Source organism: Sceloporus occidentalis, unplaced genomic scaffold, assembly GCF_023333645.1.
Source record: "Sceloporus occidentalis isolate IW3139 unplaced genomic scaffold, rSceOcc1.0.p SCAF_1, whole genome shotgun sequence".
NCBI lineage: Eukaryota > Metazoa > Chordata > Lepidosauria > Squamata > Phrynosomatidae > Sceloporus > Sceloporus occidentalis.
In genome coordinates, this window is record NW_028316981.1 from 86,020,542 (window position 1) to 86,044,199 (window position 23,658).

Below are 23,658 nucleotides of genomic sequence, written 5' to 3' on the forward strand. Positions count from 1 at the left end.
TGGCCTTGCTTAGCTCCCAAAACCACACAGGATCTGGTGCCTTTAGGATATTTAGGCCCCTGACAAGCCTAGTTGAAGAATTTTGTACCACCTGGAGCTTCCAGACTACTCTTAAGGGCAGCTTCTCTCTTTCTCTCTTCTTTCTTTCAATACATCCCACATTTCTCCTTGTACAGGATCCTAGTTGACTTACAACTAATTAAAAATATTTGTTTAAAGTTGAAAGGTTAAAATTTAAAAATGATTAAAAACACAAAATTTAAACAACGTAAAACACTTTAAAACATAACAATAACAATAAAATAGAAACTCAAGTCCCATTAAAAGTCCCTGCTGCTACATGAATAAGTTCAAGGTCTTTGCCTGCCAGTGGAAGGAGGAAAGAGGGGACAAATTCCATAAGCTTCTCAGTGCCAAGGATGGTCACAAATGGCATACAAGTCAAAGCTGATAAAAGGCACTTCTGAGCCTTTGTCATCTGAGCCTCCAGCGACAAAGCTAGACCCAGGAGTTCCTCTCGTTGTTGTTGTTGTGTGCCTTCAAGTCTTTCTGACTTACAGCGACCCTAAGGGGAACCTATCACAGGGTTTTCTTTGCAAGATTTGTTCAGAGGGAGTTTATCTTTGCTGTCCTCTGAGGCTGAGAGTGTGTGACATTCCCAAGGGCACCCAGTCAGTTCCATGGCTGAGCAGGGATTTAAACCCTTTTCTTCAGAGTTGTAGTCCAGCGCTCAAGCCATTACACCATGCCGATTCCTTCTCATCATTGTATAGGTTCACAGATACTTGCAGCATATTTTCTGAAAAATTAATCAAATAAATGCTATTCATTTTTTTAAAAAAATTGCTGTAAAATAATTGCATATCCTTTTACCTCAGGGCTTCTTCCGGTCCTCATTCAGACTCATAAAGCCATTTTAAAAAAATCCTTGAGGCCTATTAGAGGTTTTAATCAACCAAAATAGCAACTCTTCCATGATACACAGCAGTTATATGGATATTCTGACACCTTTATTCCTTGATGTTTCTGCGCATTCCGTAGTGTCATGTTAGCTCAGCCAGTCACCAGCATAAGGTTTAATACGGTGCAGCTGTTGTCCCTCTACTTCTAGAGTGTCTCCTCCTTTATAGAATGGCCTCCAGAGAGATTCTTGTGGGTTGTAGTGCCAGCCAAGCAGAGAATGAAATGAGCCAGGGATGATTTCCATTTCAACATATAATCCAGAAAAGTGATTTCAAAAAGATTGCCAGGGAGGCTTACTTACAGCATTATGGAAATGACTTCCCCCCTTTACTTTCCAAACAGATGTGGCAAGGGCAAAATACTAGATTCCTGCTATTTCATATTCAAGGGAGTGTCTGGCTAATGTCCTCATGGCCAATTTTTCCTAGCAGAAACTGAAACTTGCTATCCTCCTCCCTTGCCGTGTCTATTGCATGGAATCAGTAGGACTGCATTCTGATGTAATGGAGTAGTTGTGCTTTTCTTCACCACCTCCTCCTCTTTCCCCTCCTACTCCTCTTCCTGGTGGTTGTGGCTGTGGTGCGCGCATGTGTGTCTATCCTGTGGTATGCCATTTAAAAATATTACTTTCTTGTATGGTTGCATCCCATGAAGTTTCCCAAAACCAATGAACAATTCAGAATACATGCATGCATATGTGTGTGTGTGTACAATTTACGAGGCAACATAAAGACAAACTATACAATGAAGTAATGACATATTCAGATAGTAAAAGAAAAGTAAGGTTTAAAAAACACAATCAAACCAAAAACATCACCTCACAAACAAAATCCAGCATCTTCAAAGAAAGAAGACTTCAGTAAAGGAAATAATAAAATTTGGTATTTCATTTATTTCTGATTTTGCTGGCTTGCGAACAGTGACAAGGGTCAATATGAGGGCTTGCCATGAAAGAACAACACAGCACAGATTTCAGCACATTCATTCCTAACTAAGGCCCACTGTTCTTAGTTAGGCAAAGGTGAAACCAATATTATTTATTTATTTATTTATTTAAGTCCCAAAATTGGGGACTCATAGCAGCATACAATTTCAGGAGAGCAATACAACTAAAACACACACAAAAGGTGAACATTAAAATGGAATTAAAGTAATCGTTGTATCAAAATAATTTAATAAAATGCAATTAAATGATTCTTTCTTTCTTTCTTTCTTGTTCCATCATGCAGACTGAGGCAAGAATGGCCACCAAGCTTCATGTGTGAGCAAGAATTTGGAACCAGGTCTTCCAGCTGCTATTGTGATATTCTAACCACTAAACCAACTGGGTTCACATTTATAATTTATTCTTATTTTCCAAATATGGCTTACCAAACATAGCCAGACCTGTGCCTGAAGACTTTCTGTTACATACAAGAAAAGGTTGTCTGCATAGAGTTTAGGGACAGGGAAACTAAGACCCTGACAGAATGTCATAGCATGGAAGTGACAGATAAGGTGAAGTGTGTTATGGTGAACTTAACGATAGCTGGGCTGGAGTATGCTTTGTGTCCTCATAGGCATGCAATGGAACTATTGATGGGCCAGTGTGAGTATCTTTTCTGAAATAATTCCTCTGACCTCCAGCTGCAATATCAGAGTTTGGGGAACACTGAAGCAGCTGAAGGGGCCATATGGATCTGCTGCATCCCTTGGGGACTGAAGTGTCCTGATGTCTAGGAGTTCTTGGAATACTGCATCGTAACATTGGGAACAAGAATACAGTATGTCACATCAGGCCAAAACTTTGTGGGAACTCTGGTTATTGACATATGTAAATTAGCCACTGAATCAGGTACCACCAAGACTTTTTTCCCCTCATACACCATTAAAAAAAATACTATAGAGTTCTGGGATTTGTAGTTTTGTGAGCTATTTAGCCTTGTCAGAGAGCTCTGGTACCACAACAAACTACAAATCCCAGGATTCCACAGCATTGTGCCATGGCAGTTAAAGTGGTATCAAACTGCATTATTTCCAAGGTGCAGATGCAGTCTAGCTCAGCATTTTAAGTCGTAGTTGTAGTCCAGGTTCATAGGTTGAGGCCTGTTTCATCACCTGCTGCCTGATTCCTTTTAACTGAGGATGCTAGGGACTGCGTTTGAGACATTCTGTATGCAAAACTTGTGCTTCCCTCAAATTAAGTACAAGCACAAGAAAACAAAACTTTACAGTGACCAGTTTGGGGAGGGTGCTTGGGTTTGTTCTCTTTGCTTTGTGATGCTCTGGTGGGCAACAGCAGAAGTGAGGCCCATATTTCTCTGTCAAAAAACAAAAAGTCTTCAGCAAATAATCACTCTTGAGCTTTGAAGAAAACCAATGGCTCACTTCTGTTTTTTTGTGATTAGACATTAAGACAATAAGGCAGTAGGCCTTTTAGTGGGAATGTTTATGGATCAGAACTTGTACTAAGAGGCATTGGCACTGCTGCAGTTTTCCTCTCCATTTTCTTGCTTACATTTTCTTCAAGAAGCGCCTGACAATTCTTGTCATTTAAGGTGCCCCCCTCAGCCCTTTGGATGGCTCCTTCAGGGAGAGTAATTGGGCCATAATTTGTTTTTTATGTCAAGATGGCGTCAAAGATATGGAGGATGTTTCTGAGTTTGGGGACTGAAGAGACAGGAGAAATCCTGACCTGGACCCGACCTCAACATAATGGCCACAAGCTCCAGTAAGTAACAGTCACAGGTGAAAGATTTACAGCCAGGAGGGCCTTTGATCCTAGGCCAGCCTTACAGGCACTCAGGTCTTTCAAATAAAATCACTGCAATGTGTTGCTTGCTTTTCCTGCTTCTACCCTTTCCCACACATAGGGCTATTGGGATCTCCATCCTAGACACCTGGCTAGACTGACACTTCCATTCTGTAATTTCAGATCCTCCCACAATTGCAAAATGTTGTACAGTGATAAGCTGTTGGGAAAACCAAACACCCAATAGGGGAAATCCTCACTATGGAAAACAACAAGCCATAGAGACACTTTTGCCTCAAGAATTGTTCTTCAGGCTCAGCAAAGGCATGTCACCATTCTCAATGTCAAGATAGATTGGGCACTTGCAAATGGTCTGGGAAATGGTCTAGAAGAGCCTTACCACTCCAGTTCATTCATTTACTTTATTTCTTGACCCTTGGCCAAATTTTCCTGGTCTTTGGTTGTACTCCATTTCCTATTTTTGCATTTCAATTATTAACAGGATGATTAACAGCTCAAAGCCGCGGAAGGCAAGCCCACCTATGGGGAGGGCTGACTGTACTTACAATAGGAGCCCCTAATCCAGGTATTGTGATACAACCTCCAGTCCTAGATGCAGTCACACTCTCCTCAAAGGACTGTGTTCGCAGTGTGGGGGTGCTCCTAGATTCGTCGCTCCAGTTGACAAATCAAGTAAATGCAATGGCCAGGAGCGCCTGTTATCAGCTTCGGCTGATACGCCAGCTGCATCCTTTCCTGGACGTGGTGGACCTAGAAACTGTAGTGCATGCGCTGGTAACCTCACAACTCAATTTCTGTAATGAGCTCTACATGGGACTACCCTTGTGCTTAGTTTGGAAACTTCAATTACTTCAGAACATGACAGCCAGGTTGATTACTGGTAAAACCAGAAGCGATCGGATAACACCTATTCTAAAATCGCTTCACTGGTTGTCTATTAGTTTCCGGGTGCAGTACAAGGTGTTGGTTATTACCTTTAAAGCCCTAAATGGCTTGGGTCCAACCTATCTTTGAGACCACCTCCTTCCGTACAATCCACCCTGCACACTCAGGTCCTCTGAGAGGAATCTATTACAGTACAACCTATAAAAACTAAGTAATCGCAACCACCCAGAGGACCTTTTCGTCAACTGCTTCCAGATTATGGAACGGCCTGCCGGAAGAGATCCATCACATTACCAGTCTAGACAGCTTTAAAAAAGCCGTCAAGACAGATAGAAATAGAAAACCCAGCCACCAACTTGAACCATCTTACATCTTTGAATTCGCTACAGTTTATTGCCTGATTGTTGATGTTGATACTGATGTTGTTTTTAATGTATGATTTTAAATTGTTAAGGTTTAATTGATCTTTTAAGGGGAGGGTGGGATTGGGGATATGAGATTGTATGTAAGTTTTAACTTGTAAACCGCCTCGATTGTCATCGACAGAGAGGTGGGATATAAATAAAAGATTTATGTATTTATTTATTCATTTATTTATTAGTATTAGTATATATTTGTTGTGCCATCCAACATGAGAATCTCATCTTCTGGCATATTTTGGATTGTCTCATCATAGGATTTTTGTGGTAAAAGACATTCAAAAGACATTCCTTTCCTCCTTCTGCCCAGTAGTAACAGGTGTCAGCTATGGTGCACAGTCATTGTCTCTGAGAGATCTTCTATCAGTGTCACCCGCCACTATTGCTGCTGTCCAGTAGCTGTTTGGTATATTTAGTCTGGCTCCTCAGCTAAATACCGTCTGACCTGGAAGACCCTACAGCACTGTTGTCATCAGAGCCTCTTGTCTCACAGGAGCACACAATCCCACCACCAAGAACAGGTAACACCACTGGTGGGAAAAACACATACAAAAGTAAAAACATATAGAAACTCATTGTTAAAATGTGATTAAACTATAAAATTAAAACCATTTAAAACGAATCCATTAGAAAGAGGAAAGACAAAAATTAATAAACAGCACATTCTTAAAAGCTCTTGCAGTGAGTTCCTAAAAACCTGTTGAAACAGCCTGTTGCTGACAGAAGGAGAGCAAGGAGGAGTCAGCCAAGCTTCCCCAGGACGGGAGACCCAGCATGGGTCAGGGGAAACTAGATAACATATCTGGAGAGAATCTCCCCACCTTGGAAAAAAACAGGGGGTTTAGAATAGCCTGGGCAAAACCAATCTTCTTTTCAAATACTGTAGATGTGAACTCAGCTTAGCTCTTGAATTAATATGCTAGAAAAACTCAGTAGTCATTCCTTGCACCCTTTCATACAACACAACTGTAGTACTATGATACTATTTTAACTGCTATTGTTGCATTCCTTGCAATCCTGGGATTTGTAGTGTAGGGCAGGGCAGTTTGGGAAGGCACTCCTCTAGCTTCTCCCCAAACAACAAACCCCAAGATTTGGCAGTTAAAGTGGAATTACAGCACTATAATTGCATCGTGGGAAAGGGCTATTATAACCACTGAATTAAAAATTTAAATCTCAGCTATTATATTATAGACTCAAGCAGGTAAAAGATTGCTTGCAGAAACCTCCCTCCTCATTAAATTCCAGTTTACACTCTCCGCTATCCTCCAATCTGTCCTTTGCAATAAGGATGCTGAGAAAAACCCAAAGCCTGGTTTTTATCACACATCATGGAAACAGTGGAAAAATGACTTCTTTGGGGATCCAATCCACTGTAAATGTTCCATTTCATTCTCAGCCAGACCATTAAAACATAGTCAATCTTTTACATCCATATCCTTTAATACTGCATAATCCTACTTCCGGTATCTGACAAGTACAACCACTCTGAGAGAAAAGAGTTCCATTTGTGACAGGAAAATGGCTGTGATCCTTCTAACATCTGTGGAGCATGTTTTTCACCCAATCAGCAAGAGTGTGTGTGTGTGTGAGAGAGAGAGAGAGAGAGAGAGACAGAGAGAGAGAGAAAGATTGCATAGGCAGACCAGTTGTATTGCTTAGATGATACTGCCCCCCTACGGTCAAAAAGCATACAGGAAGGACCTGAAGAAAACAGACACAGATTCAGATGAGTGCTCCAGAATAGTTCTCTGGATATTAGTGTGGGTTGACAACTGCAGCTGTCACCCAGCCATTTCAAGAACTGGAGAGAATATATATATATATATATATATATATATATATATATAGTTACTAGCAATGCTCTAAAGATATTATTTCATTCTGTTTTATTTTATAAACCTTTTCCACACCTTTTCATACTACTCTATTAACAAAGCCCAATCTTTTTCTATAATTTCATTTGATTTATGATTTACAAACACAGCTTACCTAATTTCCATTAGCTTTAGAGACCATTCTTCTATAATTGTGATGTTTTCTATTTTTGTGCCAACAAAATTCTGGCATTGGTAATGATATACAAAAGCGCTTTCCTGTGCTTTTGCTCTTCATTTTTTGAGATCTTATTTATCATGTTTAATGAGCAGATCTCTGGTTTCATTTGATAACTACTGTAATTTTTAACATCCTGTGTATTTGACTATGGCTTTCCCCCCAGTATTTCCTAACTTAGGACAAATCCACCACACATGAAACCAAGTTCCTTTGGCTTTCATACATTTTCAACAATTTTTTTTTATTTACCAAACTTAGCTATACTTTGAGATTTCATATACCATATCTGTGCCATTTTCAAATAATTTTCTCTTAAATTTTGTGGGCATGTAAATTTATAGGTCTTGTTCCTAGAATAAGTCCAACTGTCCAGATCAATCTCTTCCTCTATATGTCTAACCCATTTTATCATTGTATCTTAGACTTGTTTTTAAGTTTCCATGTTGCTTTTAAGAAAGTAGCTCCACTGATACAGTAATGGCAAAATAGTACACTTGCAGAGCATTTTTGCCTCATCTAAATGCAGAACAGAATTCCAAGGTTTTCGGGGACATATACTGAGAAAGCTGAAGGAGCTATATGCTAGTGTCTTGTTAGGACATATGTGGGTATAAATTGCACTACCCATGTAGAATGATTTTTAGTGGCAATGCAAAATGGTCATATCCAATTGACCGTGGTAGTTTTAAAAGAAGTAGCCTTGTTCGTCTCTTGAAGCATACAAATGAGGAAGGGAGGGAGAGAAATAAAGGTATGTGGCAGCACCATGACTTAAATAATTTCATGTCTGGGAATTGGTATCTCATACTAACCTCATAGTCTTGTCACCACAGGTAGAAAATAAAACCAGTTAATGTTAGTCTCTCTTTTTTTTCCTAGTCCTTGTCTCTCATCCTTTGCTCATGGTTCTTTGTAAAAGATATATGGTACATACACTGGCAAGATTTTTTTAGCTGGCTTTCATTTTTAGATTTCTGTGTGGAAATACCAATCTTGCAATACATACTGAAGGAAAGCAAATAAACTTTATTATATTTTATTCCTGTCCTTCACCAAGAAGCCCTCTACTATGCTTTAAAAGCTGTTTCAAAAGTCTATAGAGTAGGCTAAGGTGACAGTGACCAAGTTGACACACTAAGATTTATGGTTGAAGATGGATTTAAATCTGGATCTCTCCATCTCCATCACCCCTTAGAGTGATTAAGGAGCAGACAACAACCCACTCACCCTAAATAACTGCACTAAGGGTTACTACCTCTGATTATTACTATTATTATATTTATTTATATCCTGCTTTTTTTCCACTAAGACTCAAGGCAGTTTACAGCACTTAAAACAATGTCGTTAAAATTTTACATCATACAGAAGTTAAAAAGCAATTAAACTGTCAAAAAAATTACAACCAGTTAAACACAAACCATATAAAACAACACCAAATAAAAGTCTACTTATGATTCCACTTTAACTGCCATAGCAACATCCTATGGAAGTCTAGGGTCTGTAGTTTGGTCAATGGCACCAGAAGAGCTCCCTGGCAGAGGATTCTAAATCCTGCCCACCCTTTAAATTCCTAATCCTAGAATACCATAGGTTGTTGCCATGACAGTTAAAGTGGAATCATAACAGTACAATTGTACAGTGTGAAAGTGCTTAATATAAACATGCCTGAAAGGTATAGAGAACTGCTGCAAGGCAAGATCAACAGTGTACAAATCAAGATGTGCTTCTTGGTTAGATGGTTAGGTAATCAGATGCTTCCCAGGATGACTTTGGATTCTAACATATATTAATTACACTGTGGCAGAAATGGGGATTGAGTTGTTTGCCAAAGTGTTTTTTGTGGCTCCAAGAACCTCCCATTTTATAGATGTTTAATCTATTAAAAAAAATGAGAATTGCTTCTCCAGAAACTTCCAGAGGGTGTGATTTTCAGCCAAAATAAGGCATGCCCCACATATATACTTTGTCCCCAAAGCAGTTTTTCAGAAACCAAAAGTGGAAGGTACAGCCCCTTTTAGGTCTGCAGTGATAAGAAATGGACTCAGGCCCTCTGTGGTTGCCCAATGCCCACCTTTGCAATGTGAAGTCTCAGCTGTGAGCACAATGCCTAAGATTATTTCACTGAGAATTCAGTCTAATTTGGAGAATACAAACACATTTATGTTTAATCGTGGTCCAAAACAAACTGCAGAAATAATCCAGTTTGAGACCACTTTAACAGTCCTGGCTCAGTGCTAGGGAATCCTGGGAATTGTAGTTTATTGTGGCACTAGAGCTCTCTGACAGTGAAGGTTAAATGTGTAGTAAACTACCCAGAAAACCCTTGTAGTAAACTACCCAGAAAACCTAGCATTGAGCCAGGGCAGTTAAAGCGGTCTCAAACTAGATGATTTCTGCAGTGTGTTTCAGACCTATAAAACACTGCACATAGTACATAACTAATATTGTACCAGCAGCATTGGCTATTGTTTTTAGCTAGGTTGAAGCATTTGTTCTTCCTTTAGGGCCAGGATTGCCAGTCAGTTACATGCAGAATGTATGTGCTTCAGTTATCATCTGAAGTTATGCTCCATTCTATCTTTGCCTTCAAGATCGCCAGATATGAGACCCAAGGTCTTTCCAGACATGGCCTCATTTTACTGCATTCCTTCTGTATGGAGAGCCCTTGACCTACTCCCTATTCAATTTTTGGTAGACAAAAGCCTGAACTGGCAGGAAGGGGTTTGGATCAAATTCAGAATCTGCCTCCTGAAGACAGAAAGGTTCCTCCCATCCACAAGGAACCACTGATCCAACAGAAATACTACTTATGGAATGAGGACAATCTTTGTGAATTTCCTGTGTATTCTACACCCCAAATCTGATCCAGAGGGTTGGGGAACAAGAAGGGAAGGTGCTCATCGGAGAGCAAATCAAGGAATTTTCCTGCCAGTAAAGGAGAAGCTGAATCCAACCCACTGTTTGATGCTTTTATTTAAGGAACGCTTTCTGAATGCATTTTCTATTTTATTTCCTGTTCTTTCTGTAAGCTGTACAGGGCATGCATGTCATTGAAGAACAATTGAAGGATAAGCAACCAAGTGGACCACTACAATCAGGTAATAAAGCTATGGTAGCTAACATGAAAACAGTAGCTAGCATTATATGGGTGCATCAAGCTTCATTATAAAAAACTGTCAGGGGGATTGACTTAACATTAACAGTTTTTGATGAAAGACTGTAGCATTTGATCATTAACAATGAAGAGACCACGAAGACTGAAAGGATCAAGGTCATAATCTGAATGAAGGGTATTACAAGTATTTATTTTATACTACAATTCAGTCTTTGTATTGTTTTCAGCTTAGGGAGACAAGATTCGAGTTCCCTATATTTATAATGGTTTCTTGCAACTGAGATGTTAACTATTATGAAAAGATAGCTATGAAGACGCTTTCTGCCCATACCTTCTGCCTTGGTATCAAAATATTGCTAATCACCTGTCCCAAGACTAAAATAAAGTTTCAATGGTAGCTTGTGATGACACATTAAAAAGTATATTGCTAGAACAAATGGAGAAAGGATTTATTCAGGAATATAGCCACATTCTATGCCAAAATGTTATTAGATTGTTATATAATTTATGTTTGCATGTTTGTATTCTGCATTTACTCCAAGACTCTCAAGGCAACAAAAAATGCTCTTGCTCCCTTCTTTAATTTTAACTTCACAGTCCTGCAATTATGACTGAGCTGAAAGTGATAATCTCAAGTCTGCCATTCTGACCCATAGTGAGTGCCACTGGATCCCCCACATACGGCTTGGCCAAGTTTCTGGCCACACAATTGCAAACCCATATAAGGCAAACTCCCTACTACATCAAGGACTCAGCTCACTTCATAGGAAAAATCAACAATTTAAACCCGGAGACATACTAATCAGCTTTGATGTGGTCTTCTTGTTCACTAAAGTCCCCATAATGGTCACCATGGCACTCGTCCGGAGGACGTATTTTCCAGAGGACATCACAGTCCTGTTCAAACATTGTCTGACCACAAGCTACTTCCAGTGGGACAATGAATTCTATGAGCAGAGAGATGGGGTAGCAATGGGAAGCCCTCTGATAGCAAACTTTTACATGGAACACTTTGAACAGCAAGCCCTGGAAACAGCATCAAAAAAGCCCACAAAATGGTTCCAATATGTGGATGACACTTTCACCATTTGGAGCCATGGCGAAGAAGATCTGACTGAGAAGAAGATTCTGAACCATCTGAACAACATCCACCCTAACATCCAATTCACAAGAAAAAAAGAAAAGGAGGAAACATTTCCATTCTTGGATATGCTGGCTATCTGCAAACCGAAGCAATGTTTACGCCACACAGTATACAGAAAACGTACACACAGAGACAGATACCTGCACAAGAACTTCAACCATCAAAAAAGAAGCACAATAAAAACATTGGTAGACCAGGCAAAAAGGATCTGTGAACCCCAGTTCCTGGAAGATGAACTGAAGCACCTAGAATGGGCTCTACAGGCTAATGGTTATTCCAGCTATTCCATCGGATGGGCTGCCAAACCCAGAAAAACCCAGAGGAGGGAAGACAAAGAACCACCCAGGAGGAAGGTATTTTTACCATATGCTGGGGGAGTCACAGACAGAATAAGGAAAGTGGTGAGGAAGCACAACCTCCAAATGGTTTACAGACCAACCAGGAAGATCCAGCGGATGCTGTGCTCAGCGAAGGAGAGGAGAGATCCTCTCACGGTTGAAGGAATTTACTGCATGCCGTGCAGCTGCAAGCAGGTCTACATAGGGACTACCAAACACAATGTTCAAACATGAGTCAGGGAACATAAGAGACACTGCAGACTGGGTCAACCAGAAAAATCAGCAGTAGCAGAACATATTATAAACCAACTTGGGTATAAGATGCTGTTTGAGAACCCTGAAAATTCTGGACCATGCCAACAACTATCAGGTTGGAATACACAGGGAAGCCATTTAATTCCACAAGCATCTGAACAACTTCAACAGGTTGGTTGGCAAAGTTTAGCTACCAGTCCTGAAAAACACTAAAATCAAAACCCAGCAAATGGAAATGAAAACCACCCAGGATCAGGGTTTCCTAGCAGACCATAGATCTCTAATTCAACAGACACAAATCCTCTTTGCATATCCTCCCACCCTGAGGTCTTGCCATTCAACAACAGAACAATACACAGATTAACATGGAAATCACTCCTCCCAACCCAGGGTCTCACAATATGTATATACCCCACTCACTTCCATGCCAGCATTCTCTGAAGATGCCAGCCACAGATGTTGATGAAACAAACTCTTCTAGAACATGGCCACATAACCCGAAAAAGCCACAAAAAACTTTCTTCCGAGTGAGCTGCACAGATCTCCTCTTATACTTGTCACACCACCACACTGGTATTCTGTTGTCAGGCACCACAAAGGGATTCAACCAAGACTTTAGATCTTGCAGATCATTCACTGCCAATTCAGAAAAGGGAAGTGCAAGTCATGCTAAGAGATGACACCTAGGTGACAGAGAGCCAAAGTAATTTCATGCGAAAAGATCTCCTAGATGATCTGCCTATTCTGTGCAATTTGCCACTAAAGGAGGCTATCCACTCCTAGCCTCTATATCATCAGATTATTGGATTTATGGTTATCCAGTTTATCTGCTCACTCTTTGACCTGGATGTCTGACACTCAAGTGACAAGGCACAATAATTTGCTCAATTCATTTTGTAGTTTGGAATATTGGGAAGCAACTTGAGTATGGGCGGGTTTTTGGTCCAATAAATCTATATTGATTTAATAATTTATTAGAAATAAAAAGGCAATGCGTAGTAAATTACAGCATCTGAAATTGACATAATTCATATTATGCCTCTGATATTTCCTGCTCTATTACTCTTATTCAATTTGGATGCCCCTGTACTATAAAACGTATTATGAGAAAGAAGCAACTGTATATGGCTGCTCAGGTGATCATTTATTAGAAAGGAATCTCAAGCATTTACATCTTTATCCAACAGTACAGAGTTTTAAGTGTAACAGAGTGGAAGGAAGGATACACTATACATTAGAGAAAAGAACTCTATAGTTCCACTATAAATTACTAGATTGCTTTAAGTTTATACAGTTATAATCCATAATTAAAGATACAAGTTTACCGAAAACATTTGTCATAAAGATCAGTACAACACATAAAGACCCACCAGACTGAAGGCAAAAGAAAGTTGTTTTTTTCTAGTAAGCCTGTTATAAATCAAAGGGGCATAAAAATGTATTTTTGTAGTGTGCAGGAAGACAAGATAGAGCGGATGAAGGCAACATAGTAAGAGACAAGCTCCATAAGCCTATGATCGAAAGATGGGGGGGGGGGGGGGGCATAAAACTATTGCTAAATTATTTCATACAACATATTTAATTGAAACTCTGAGTTTAAGGCATAATCCCCTTCCCCTCCACAAACATTTAAAATTTAACATCTAATAAAACAATTGATAAATGAGAATTTTATAGGAGAGCAGAGGTTACCCTGTAGCATTATTGATGATATTTAAAAAAACAACAACAGATACACAGAATCACAAAAAAGCATGTGGGTTATCACAAGCGTGAGTGGTGATATTCTGCTTTATCACTGTAAAGGTCCTTTATTAAGTTTTGGGAGTGGTGAAATGTTTTTCTTAAAAGATTTGTCAATCTCTCATTTCATTGTACAGGGTGAAGTGACAACAAATGCACCAGAGATTTGCCTTCCAAGGCCAGAAATGCACAGGCCAAAAGAAGCAGCTTCTGGCTGCCTTTAGGGCATGGCGTTTATGAATGCCCCAAAAGTGGCCAGAAGCCACTATGAGGCTACCAAAGATGGTTTTAAGCTGCCGGAAAAAGGAGCTGATTAAATCAGGCCCCTGGCGGTGGCTGACTTGGGACTGTGGCAGTAGCCCACTTTGGAAGAAGGCCATGTGGTCATTGTGGCGCAATCGTGACTGGAAGAGCCTCTGGCCGCTCCCAGCAGGCTGTATGTTTTGCCCCTAAAGCAAACACCCCAATCACATCAAAGAGTTTCAATATTATTTACATTATGTTTTATCAATATAAGGTAAAGTGCAAGGTTTTCCTGTCCCTCTCCCAATATTTGTATTTGGCTAATCTACTTATTACAAAATTTAGAATACTGTTCATTAAGTCCTCTCTTAGACAAATCACCAACAGCTACATTTCTGGGTTCTACTTTGCTCATGGATCTTTTTATTCTGCTTTCAAAGCATGGGGGGGGGGGGAACTAAACTCTTGCCATGTGTTATTTTGGCTTTAAGATTTTTTGCTTGCCTACCCAGGAAGTTTTTACTGACAAATCTTTCAGGTGGCAAAAAACAAACTGTTTGGTTTAGCTTTGTGACTCAACTCAAGGGTTCTGCAAGAATATCAAGACTGTCCCTTCTGAATTATAACATTCCTTGCAAGACAATATCTGAAATATAATGTAGACATTCAATATGCAATATTTACAATGCAAAGACACACTTGGAAGGTGAACAGGGCCTGATGGTTCTATCAACTGTACTGTATCTTCATAAACATGTCATTCCATTATTGTAAATGTCATTGCACATTCCCCTTCCCTTTGCTCTTTTCTTCATTCAGTTCAAGGGATGAACAAAAATTCTTGTGCTATTACTGTTACTACTACTATTTCTACAAGTACAATAATTAACACACTGAGGATCACCATCTTTGATGAAGTCAACCTCATAGAAGATGTGCCACAGTAAGATCTTCGGCTCTGATGCAAAGCCCAGTAAAACAATTTATGGCCCTTCTAGTAGGGTTAATTGGGTTCTTAGATGAGTATGATGGCTTCAAACAAATATTTTGGTTTGGAATGGTTTCATTCAGTATAGATGTGGTAAGCCCTAAGTGTTAAAAGAGTCACTCCCAGGCTGAGGTTCATTGCTGAACAGCTTAAACTGCATGTAAAGTTTACATCTGACAAGAATACAACCCACGTCTTAATGAACTCTGTCAATGTGACGCTGTTCTTATATATTCTACTAATTTTAGTCATTGCCTAAGGATTCATATCTTTGAAGCTCAAAAGTGCCGATGAAGGTTTTATTAAAACCACAAGAAATAGAAAGTTTCCTTAAATGGCATGCAGCATAATTTGCCATTATATTAAACAACTGCATTATGGTGTTTTGGGTGATTCAAAACAAGATGTTCAAGAATCACAGACTTCTCCCTGAATATAGATATTGCTGTTAATAGGATCTGTTTCTAACATAATAAGCCACAAGAATGGTCCACCCTGGATACGAAGACATTTGCTCAACATTTGTTGGTCTAGCTGAGTATAAGGCATATACAGATGTTTATAAAAGGCAATAAGACTCACAAATTATGACACCTACAATTTCTCAAATCTGATGCTGAGATCTGTAATCCTCTTCACTTTGAAAGCATTGATTTGCTTGTGTAAGAATTTTTCACTAGTTCATTCATTTGGGGGAAAAGGTTCCTTGATTTGACCTAGAAAGCAGCTCCTTAAAAGAAAGCATTTGCTCTGTAGTTTTCTGTAGACAATCCATTTGTATTTTTGAAACTCTCCAGTTATTTTTCTGTACACAAGCCATGTGTATCTTCTCTAGATTCATTCTGAAACTTTGCAGTTATTTGCAAAAATAAGCCCCAGTGCACAAAAGTTTATATTTTTGGTCTAGAAATGGGGCAGAGGATGCTTATCTTAGAGAAATTGTGCCATGACCACCAAGCTGCACAAGATGAATCTTATGAAGCCAAAATTAGCCAAAGACCATTTCACCTGTAAAGATTATTGAACTGAATTTATGTCTACGTAGTTCAATCTGAAACCATTTAGCAAATTTTAAAATGTAAAGTAGCAAACTGAAGTATTTTAGCATTGTTTCCAATTACACAGTCATACATGTGTTTAAACAAGATGCATTAAATATACATATCCTATGATCTACTAACAGGACATATCTTGCCAGGAAATATCCATCCTTAAAAGTACAGTTGTATCCAATTAACTGGAAAAATATCCACACATGACACAAGCTGATGTTTCTTGAACATCTGTTTGCCAGAGAAATAAACAAATACACTGTTGTATATGAATTCATAATCTTTGAGACAAATTGTAGGCTTCCACATACTCTGTTAGAATTAGAAACAAGTGAAGATGTTAAAACTTCCTCCCTACACTCCTGCATAATAAATACACACAGTATCACTTAAGCAGAATCTTCCCATAGAGTAATTCACCAAAGCATAATATCATCATAGTATTTGAGAAATCATCTTTGGAGCAGGCATCTTGGTATCTTACACAACACCAGACACCTTTTATTTGGAGGCAAGTTTAATTTATTTCAGTGGTACTTAGACTGCAGTTTTTAAAAGCAAAGTTAAGGACTGTGATGTTGTATTAGTTTCAATATTCACTGTGAATAAAATACAACAGCATCAACAAATAGTATCACAATTCTGTTGTTTCAGTAAAGTTTTATTTTAGACCAGGCCTGAGTAACTTGGGACTGTTTTAACAGCTCAAAAAGGGGTCAAAAACTTGTCAACCATGTCCAGCTGGGATTACAAAAAATGGGCAGCAGCACCTGAAAAGTTAAACCTGGTAGGCCACAAATTTGAGGCTATCTTTAAGTCACAATGCTACCTCTGCACTGAAAAGTATGGTGATGCTGTATGCATATGCACTGCAATGTATATCATGCACTCAAATCTCAGAGGATCAAATAGGCCATTAATACTGTTTGTCGAATGGATATATACCTTTGTAAACTTAGATTGAACCTACATCCAAATGGCTTCCAAACAGTACCAGACTTAATGTGGCATTTCATTTATGGATCAAGGCACACAGCAACTTAAATGAAGCCATTTTTAGCATCATGGTGAATACAAACCAAAATATATATGCCAGTCTCTAGAAAAACAGCAGATAGCATGTCAAAATTATAGTAACTCACCATTAAAAATTATCCTTTAACAATTTAACTTGTGAATTTATGAAACAGATACTGTATTCTTAAAGAAATTAGCAGATAAGCTAGGCTTATTCATCTATGAAAACTCTCTCTTGCCCGACAGACACAAAGGCTTAGAGACTATAGCACCCATGAAAATGTGAGACAAGTAATCTCATATTGTGCACAAGCAGTGACATACAATTTAAGATTTTTTTTGAACCAGAAGTCCAGTGCTATGCCTGATCTGTGCTATAAATACTCTCTGGACACAATATGATCCAATTTCAAAATGCTGAATTCATTTCATATGTGACATACATCATAAATGATTTATTTCTATCCTCTGTACAGTTCTTGTCTTTGACATCTTGGTTTTTCCTGTGATCTTTATCCCTTAGTTAAATGTTGGGATTTGACACCACAGAAGTCATCACACACACCCCGAATTGTATACTCTTAACACCATGGACCAAACTTTTCTATATACTTTCTATTGCACAATATAATTTACAAAAAAAGTCTATAAACAGTTTAAAAATATTTATAATGCACCTTTAATACCACAACTGCTTATGTCCAGAGTTTATTTAATTTTCATTCTAATTTGCTGCTTTCTGATTTATGATCCAATCTGCTCTTGTTACTTTTTACCATGTAGATGAAATAAGCAAGGGTCTCTTTCTCATTCACTGGGATGTTCCTGAAATGGCGGCTTACCGTCTGAAAGGAGGGGGAAAAATACATTAAGAATCCTTGAATTATGCAGCTGATCCACAGTCTATGACTTTTGCATAGCTGGCTCACCAAGCTTTAGAGCATACAGTAGGCCACCCTTATCTGTGGTTTCAGTTTCTATGATTTCAATTACCCATGGTCAGCCACAGCCTGAAAATATAATGTAGACTCCCAGCACAGAATCAAGCTCCCCAGATTTCACAGTGTGGAAAGTGTATGATAACTGAAGTTAGGTTCTCTTAACACCACAAAAGAGTGGTGCATCATATAAAGTTGCTAGACAGACAGATATTCCATGGTGTTTAAAAAAACCAAAATAAAAACCATGACCTGCCAGAAGGAAAAAGGATAATTTTTGCTGAAGGAACTTCAGAATTTTTTATTTAAAAAAATATCCCTCAAGGACATCGAATGAATCAAAAGTTTTAATGCTAGCCAGGGACTTTCAAGAATCAAACTGAATCATTTACTTGCTTACTGTTATCACTCAGGTTCATTCACAGAATTGTTGAGGGGTCCAGATAATGTTGCTTTCCAGCATTCCTGTGTTTTCCTCACATGTCTTACATCTCCTTTCTTATCACTAAGTATCAATGAAGAGAAGGATGGAGTTGCTGTACAATATCTTTTGACTAGTAGTGCTAGGAGCTATCAGTTTGGAAGAGAGATGTAAATATGTATATCATCCTTGCAAGTGAGGATGAGTAATTTTCAGAATTTTCTCCCCAATGAAGAGAAAACAAATATTTCTGCACATTTCTCACCAGGTACTTGAACATTTCAAACTGTTTGGGGGAATTATACTGCACAGAAAAACAAATGGGCCTTTTTGCTTGAGCATCCTATCTTTCCTGACAAAAATCTAGGTTTCTAGGAAGCTATGGATATTTTTTGTACAAAACTGCTGTTGTTTTCTTTGCACAGAAAACAGCAATCCTGAGCCAAATATATATATTGCACAGAAATGAAAAATGATTATTTAATTAATTTATATGCTGCCTAATTTATATGCTGACCTAAGACAGCTCACAAATAAGTTTTAAAAGTTTACAATACATTTTTTTTAAAAACAATTGAAATCATCTTGCTAAAACAAATAAAGGTTAAAAACATAAACAGAGCACACACTCTGTATCAAAGCCTCCCTGACAAAGATTATATATTAAAAGACTGCTTGAATAAAAATGTCTTTGCCTGTTGGCAAAAGGGAAGTAGAGAAAGATCCACCCTAGCCTTCCAGGAAAGGGCATTTCAAAAGGTGGGAGCAGCCACTGGAAAAGCTTTTTCTCTTGTGTCCTCACCAAGCAAGACTGTGATGGTGGTGCTACTGAGAGAAAGCCTTTCCCTAAAGATCTTAGAACACTTGCAGATTGGGATGGGAGATATGGTCTTTCAAACAGTCTGGACCTAAGCCACATAGGGCTTTATAGCTCATGACCAGCACTTTGAATTGTGGCTGGAAATGAACTGGTAGCTAGTGAAGTTTGAGCAAGGGAGCTATATGCTTCCTATAACTGGCTCTTGTCAGACCTAGGTAAAAACTGGCAACCTTTTACAAAAAACAACAACAACATGTGGCTGTCTGGAAACAGTGTTTGCATTTAAGAATGTGTTTAACAGAAAATCCCCATGACTATCATGGAAAGAAACTATGGCCTGTTACAGACAGCCAAAATAAAGCTGCTTCGAGTCACAGTGGAGGTATGGTGTTTCAATGATGCATGCATCCTAAGAGTCCAGAAGCCACACCAAAGCCACGCTCCAGTTCTTAGGGCTGGAGCGTGGCTTTGGTGTGACTTCTGGACTCTTAGGACGCATGCATCATTGAAACACCATACCTCCACTGTGACTTGAAGCAGCTTTATTTTGGCTGTCTGTAACAGGCCTAAGTGTATTTCTGTGCAGGATATTTCCCCAAAAACTTTGGGATGTGTGAATACTGTGAGAAAACTAGGCAAAATTCTCACTGTTTTATAGCTGTCCCTGAAATAGTTGGGTTTCTCAACTATTGGGAAGAAAAATTTTCAGCCAACAAATAATTAACTGTGAATATTCTTTCTGCTACTAGAATGAAAACACTCAGAGTCCTTGTCCCACTTTCAGAGTGCAGTAGTTTCAGTAGTACTTTTTACCATTTGTCAAAGAGAGAAAGATGAAGTCTCAGCTTAGCCAGTGGAATGCAAATGTGGACTAAGTGTATCATTCAATAGGTTGTTACACAATAGGCTGATGTTTGGTACAGCTATTAAAGATCTGAAAGAAATTTGTGTTTCCTGATATTGGCCAAGATCCCACATTACCTTTCAATTTATGTGAGGAACCTAATTCAATGGAGGTTCCCATCAACAAGAGACGGCAACTTTTCCTTCTTACCAGCAGCACAATCTACTATGCTGTTCTGGAATCACAGAATCATAGAATTGGAAGAGACCACAAGGGCCATCCAGTCTGACCCCCTGTCATGCAGGAAATCACTATCAAAGCATCCCCAACAGATGACCATCCAGCCTCTGTTTAAAGACCTCCAACGAAGGAGACTCCACCATACTCAGAGAGAGTGTGTTCCACTGTTGAACTGCTGTTACTGTCAAGATGTTCCTCCTAATGTTGAGCTGGAATCTCTTTTCCTGGAGCTTCCATCCATTGTTCTGGAGCAGTAGAAAACAAGCTTCCTTCATCCTCAATGTGACACCTCTTCAAATACTTAAACGGGGCTATCATATCACCCCTTAACTGTCTCTTCTCCAGGCTAAACATACCCAGCTCCCTAAGCCTTTCCTCATGAGGCATGGTTTCCAGACCCTTCATCATTTTGGTCACCCTCCTCTGGACATGCTCCAATTTGTCAACATCCTTTTTGAATTGTGGTGCCCAGAACTGGACACAGTATTCCAGGTGAGGCCTGACCAAAGCAGAATAGAGTGGCACTATTACTTCCCTTGATCTAGACACTATACTTCTATTGATGCAGCCCAAAATCGCATTGGCCTTTTTAGCTGACCCTTCACAATGTTGACTCATGTTCAACTTGGGGTTTACTAGGACTCCTTGATCCCGTTCACACGTAGTCTCCTTAAGCCAGGTGTCCCCCATCCTATATCTATGCATTTCATTTTTCGGCCCTAAGTGCAGTACCTTACATTTCCCCATGTTGAAATTCATTTTGTTAGCTTTGGCCCAGCTTTCTTATTTATTAAGGTCATATTGAATTTTGATCCTGTCCTCTGGAGTATTAGCTACTCTTTCTAATTTGGTGTCACCTGTAAATTTCATAAGCATGCCTTCCATTCCTTCATCCAAGTGATTGATAAAGATGTTGATTAGCACTGGGCCCAGGACAGAAGCCTGTGGCACCCCACTAGTCACTTCTCTCCAGGAGGAAGAAGAGCAATTGGATTCAGCCAATCAACCAATTACAAATCCAGTTTTTTTGCAAGAATATCATGGATGACTTTGTTAAAGGCCTAACTGAGATATGCTATATCTATAGCATTCCCTTTGTCTACCAAGCTGGTAATTTTATCAAAAAAGGAGATCAGATTAGTCTGGCATGACTTGTTTCCCAGAAACGCATGTTGACTTTTTGTGATAATGGCATTGCTTTTTAAGTGTTCACAGACTCTCAGCTTAATTATCTGCTCTAGAATCTTTCCTGGACAATCCCCTAATATTCCCAAGCAAATGTTGATGGTGCAAGAAACTTTAAGGAAATTGGCAAAGATTGGGTCTACTGTAGTTTTTTGTGGGTTTTTCGGCTATGTGGCCATGTTTTAGAAGAGTTTCTTCCTGATGTATCGCCAGCAACTGTGGCTGGCATATTCAAAGAACTGGGTCTACCCTTTTCACCACCAGGAGACTCTCATGAGCAGAGTTCTCCTAATAAGAAAACAGGACCCAAGCCATTATGTACAATATGCACAGTGGATACCATATATGCAAAAATAATATAGTCAAGTGGACAATGCTGCAAATCCCACACTATGGGGCCTAAATCCTATCATTATTCCTAACAATGGTCCAAAACACACTGCAGAAATAATCAAGTTTGGGGCCGCTTTAACTACTAGGGAACTTTGGGAACTGTAGTTTTGTGAGACACTTAGCCTTCTCTGTCAGAGAACTCTGATACCACAATAAACTACAATTCCCAGGATTCTCTAGCACTGAGCCAGGACAGTTAAAGCAGTCTCAAACTGGGTTATTTCTGCAGTGGTTTTTGGACCTATGTCAGGCCCATTGGGTCAATGGTACTTACACAAGTGTAGGCATATCATTCAAGAATGGATTCAATGGGTATTCTCTAATCAGAACTACCAACAGAATTCAAGATCATATCTTGTATTTGCTATCTTTAACCTATTGGCATTAGGTAAGCCAATACTTTTTACAGTAAGATCTCCTTCACTTGCAATATTGACCTATCTTACAGGCTTTTTATAGGCATTATAGAGATAAAATGAGCATGGGACACTTTTAATAGTTTAAAGCAGTTTCCCTCAACTGAGTGTCCTCTGAATGTTTAGGAATCCAACTCTCATTTTGGTTCAAGTGATATGATCAAGAGTGAGGTATGTTGTGAGTTGTCTAAAACACTTGGAAGGCAACAGGCTAGTCAAGATTTCCCTGAAGTCCTAGTCATATGTGCAACAGAACAATACAGAATTGAAAAGTGTTAAGTTCAGCCTAGTTGTTCAACTAAGAAAAATATAAATTACTGAACAGATACCACTTTTCAATCGGAACAAACCTATATATAACTATCTAGTGAAAAAGAAAGAAAGAATATGAATATTTACTCGGTGTGACATCAGAACTTTTCATAGACTCATAGAATCCTAGAGTTGGAAGAGATCCCAAGGGCCATCCAGTCCAACCCCATTCTGCCATGCAGGAACCCCTCCATCCAAGCATCTCTGACAGATGGCCATCCAGCCTTTACTTAAAGATCTCCAAAGAAGGAGACTCCACTACATTCTTAGGAAGGAGTGTGTTCCGCTGTCAAACAGCCCTTACTGTCACGAAGTTCCTCCTAATGTTAAAGTGGAATCTCTTTTCCTGGAGCTTGCTATGTTTTGTTTTGTTCATATTAACTAATGACATGTAAGATAATTTACTGGTTTGTAGGGTTTATTAAAGGAATGACTGGGGAAGAAAGAAAAGAGAAAAATCAGATTAACTGAGACAAAATTGCATCCCACACCTGTCCAGATTTCTCCATATGAGAAAAATTACAAAGCTCAAGGCTCTAATAACATACTGAAAATATGTAGGCATTATTAAACACAGCTAATTAGAATTACAAGTGAAAATTAGTACAAAATATAAACATGCTTGACTGCTGAAGTAGACAGCACACTCGGTATACTCTCATATACAACTTACTTCAGCTAGTTGAGCTTTATTGAGCCCAGGCCTAGTTTGCAACTTGTAATGCCTTTTGTAACGCCGTAGAGTGTTTACCTGAAGTTGAAACAAGTCAACCTGCAAAAGAATGACAAGGAAAAGGCATACAGTCATATTTAAAACACATATGCACACTAAGAAGCAGCATACAAGAAACGTACGCTGTTCCAGCTCAAGATCCACTAAAAAGATAACTAGAGCACAAACAGTAGCACAGTAGTATAGCTTTAGGAGAACTTTTATTTCAACAAATGGTAGAAGTGTCTTGGTTTTGTGTGGCTCTCTACATTGTGGCCAATATGTAGGTTCACTACCAAGAACATACTATCCTAGCAATTTTGTTTGTAAGCTAACAGAAGATTGTTCTTGCTATCCTAAAAGATTAAATCTTTATTCTACTTAAAGATGACATTCAGTTCAAAC

The 23,658-nt window shown here is 39.0% G+C and overlaps 1 protein-coding gene across 3 annotated transcripts in view; it reads right to left on the reverse strand.

The window, feature by feature from the left end:
• Positions 1-1,849: 1,849 nt before the first annotated feature.
• Positions 1,850-23,658, reverse strand: part of LOC149321753 (histone deacetylase complex subunit SAP30L-like) — a 28,730-nt gene continuing 6,921 nt past the window's right edge. The window contains exons 3-5 of one of the 3 annotated variants that reach the window (XM_089528004.1): positions 23,215-23,313; positions 17,650-17,817; positions 5,462-5,549 (exon numbers count right to left, since the gene is read on the reverse strand). In XM_089528004.1, the coding sequence (XP_089384130.1) occupies positions 17,692-17,817; positions 23,215-23,313 (225 nt within the window). In that variant the 3' untranslated portion in view covers positions 5,462-5,549; positions 17,650-17,691. Of the gene's footprint in view, positions 5,550-16,954; positions 17,818-23,214; positions 23,314-23,658 lie in introns of those variants that run through there. The other 2 variants (XM_089528023.1, XM_089528014.1) reach the window with 2 other exon arrangements.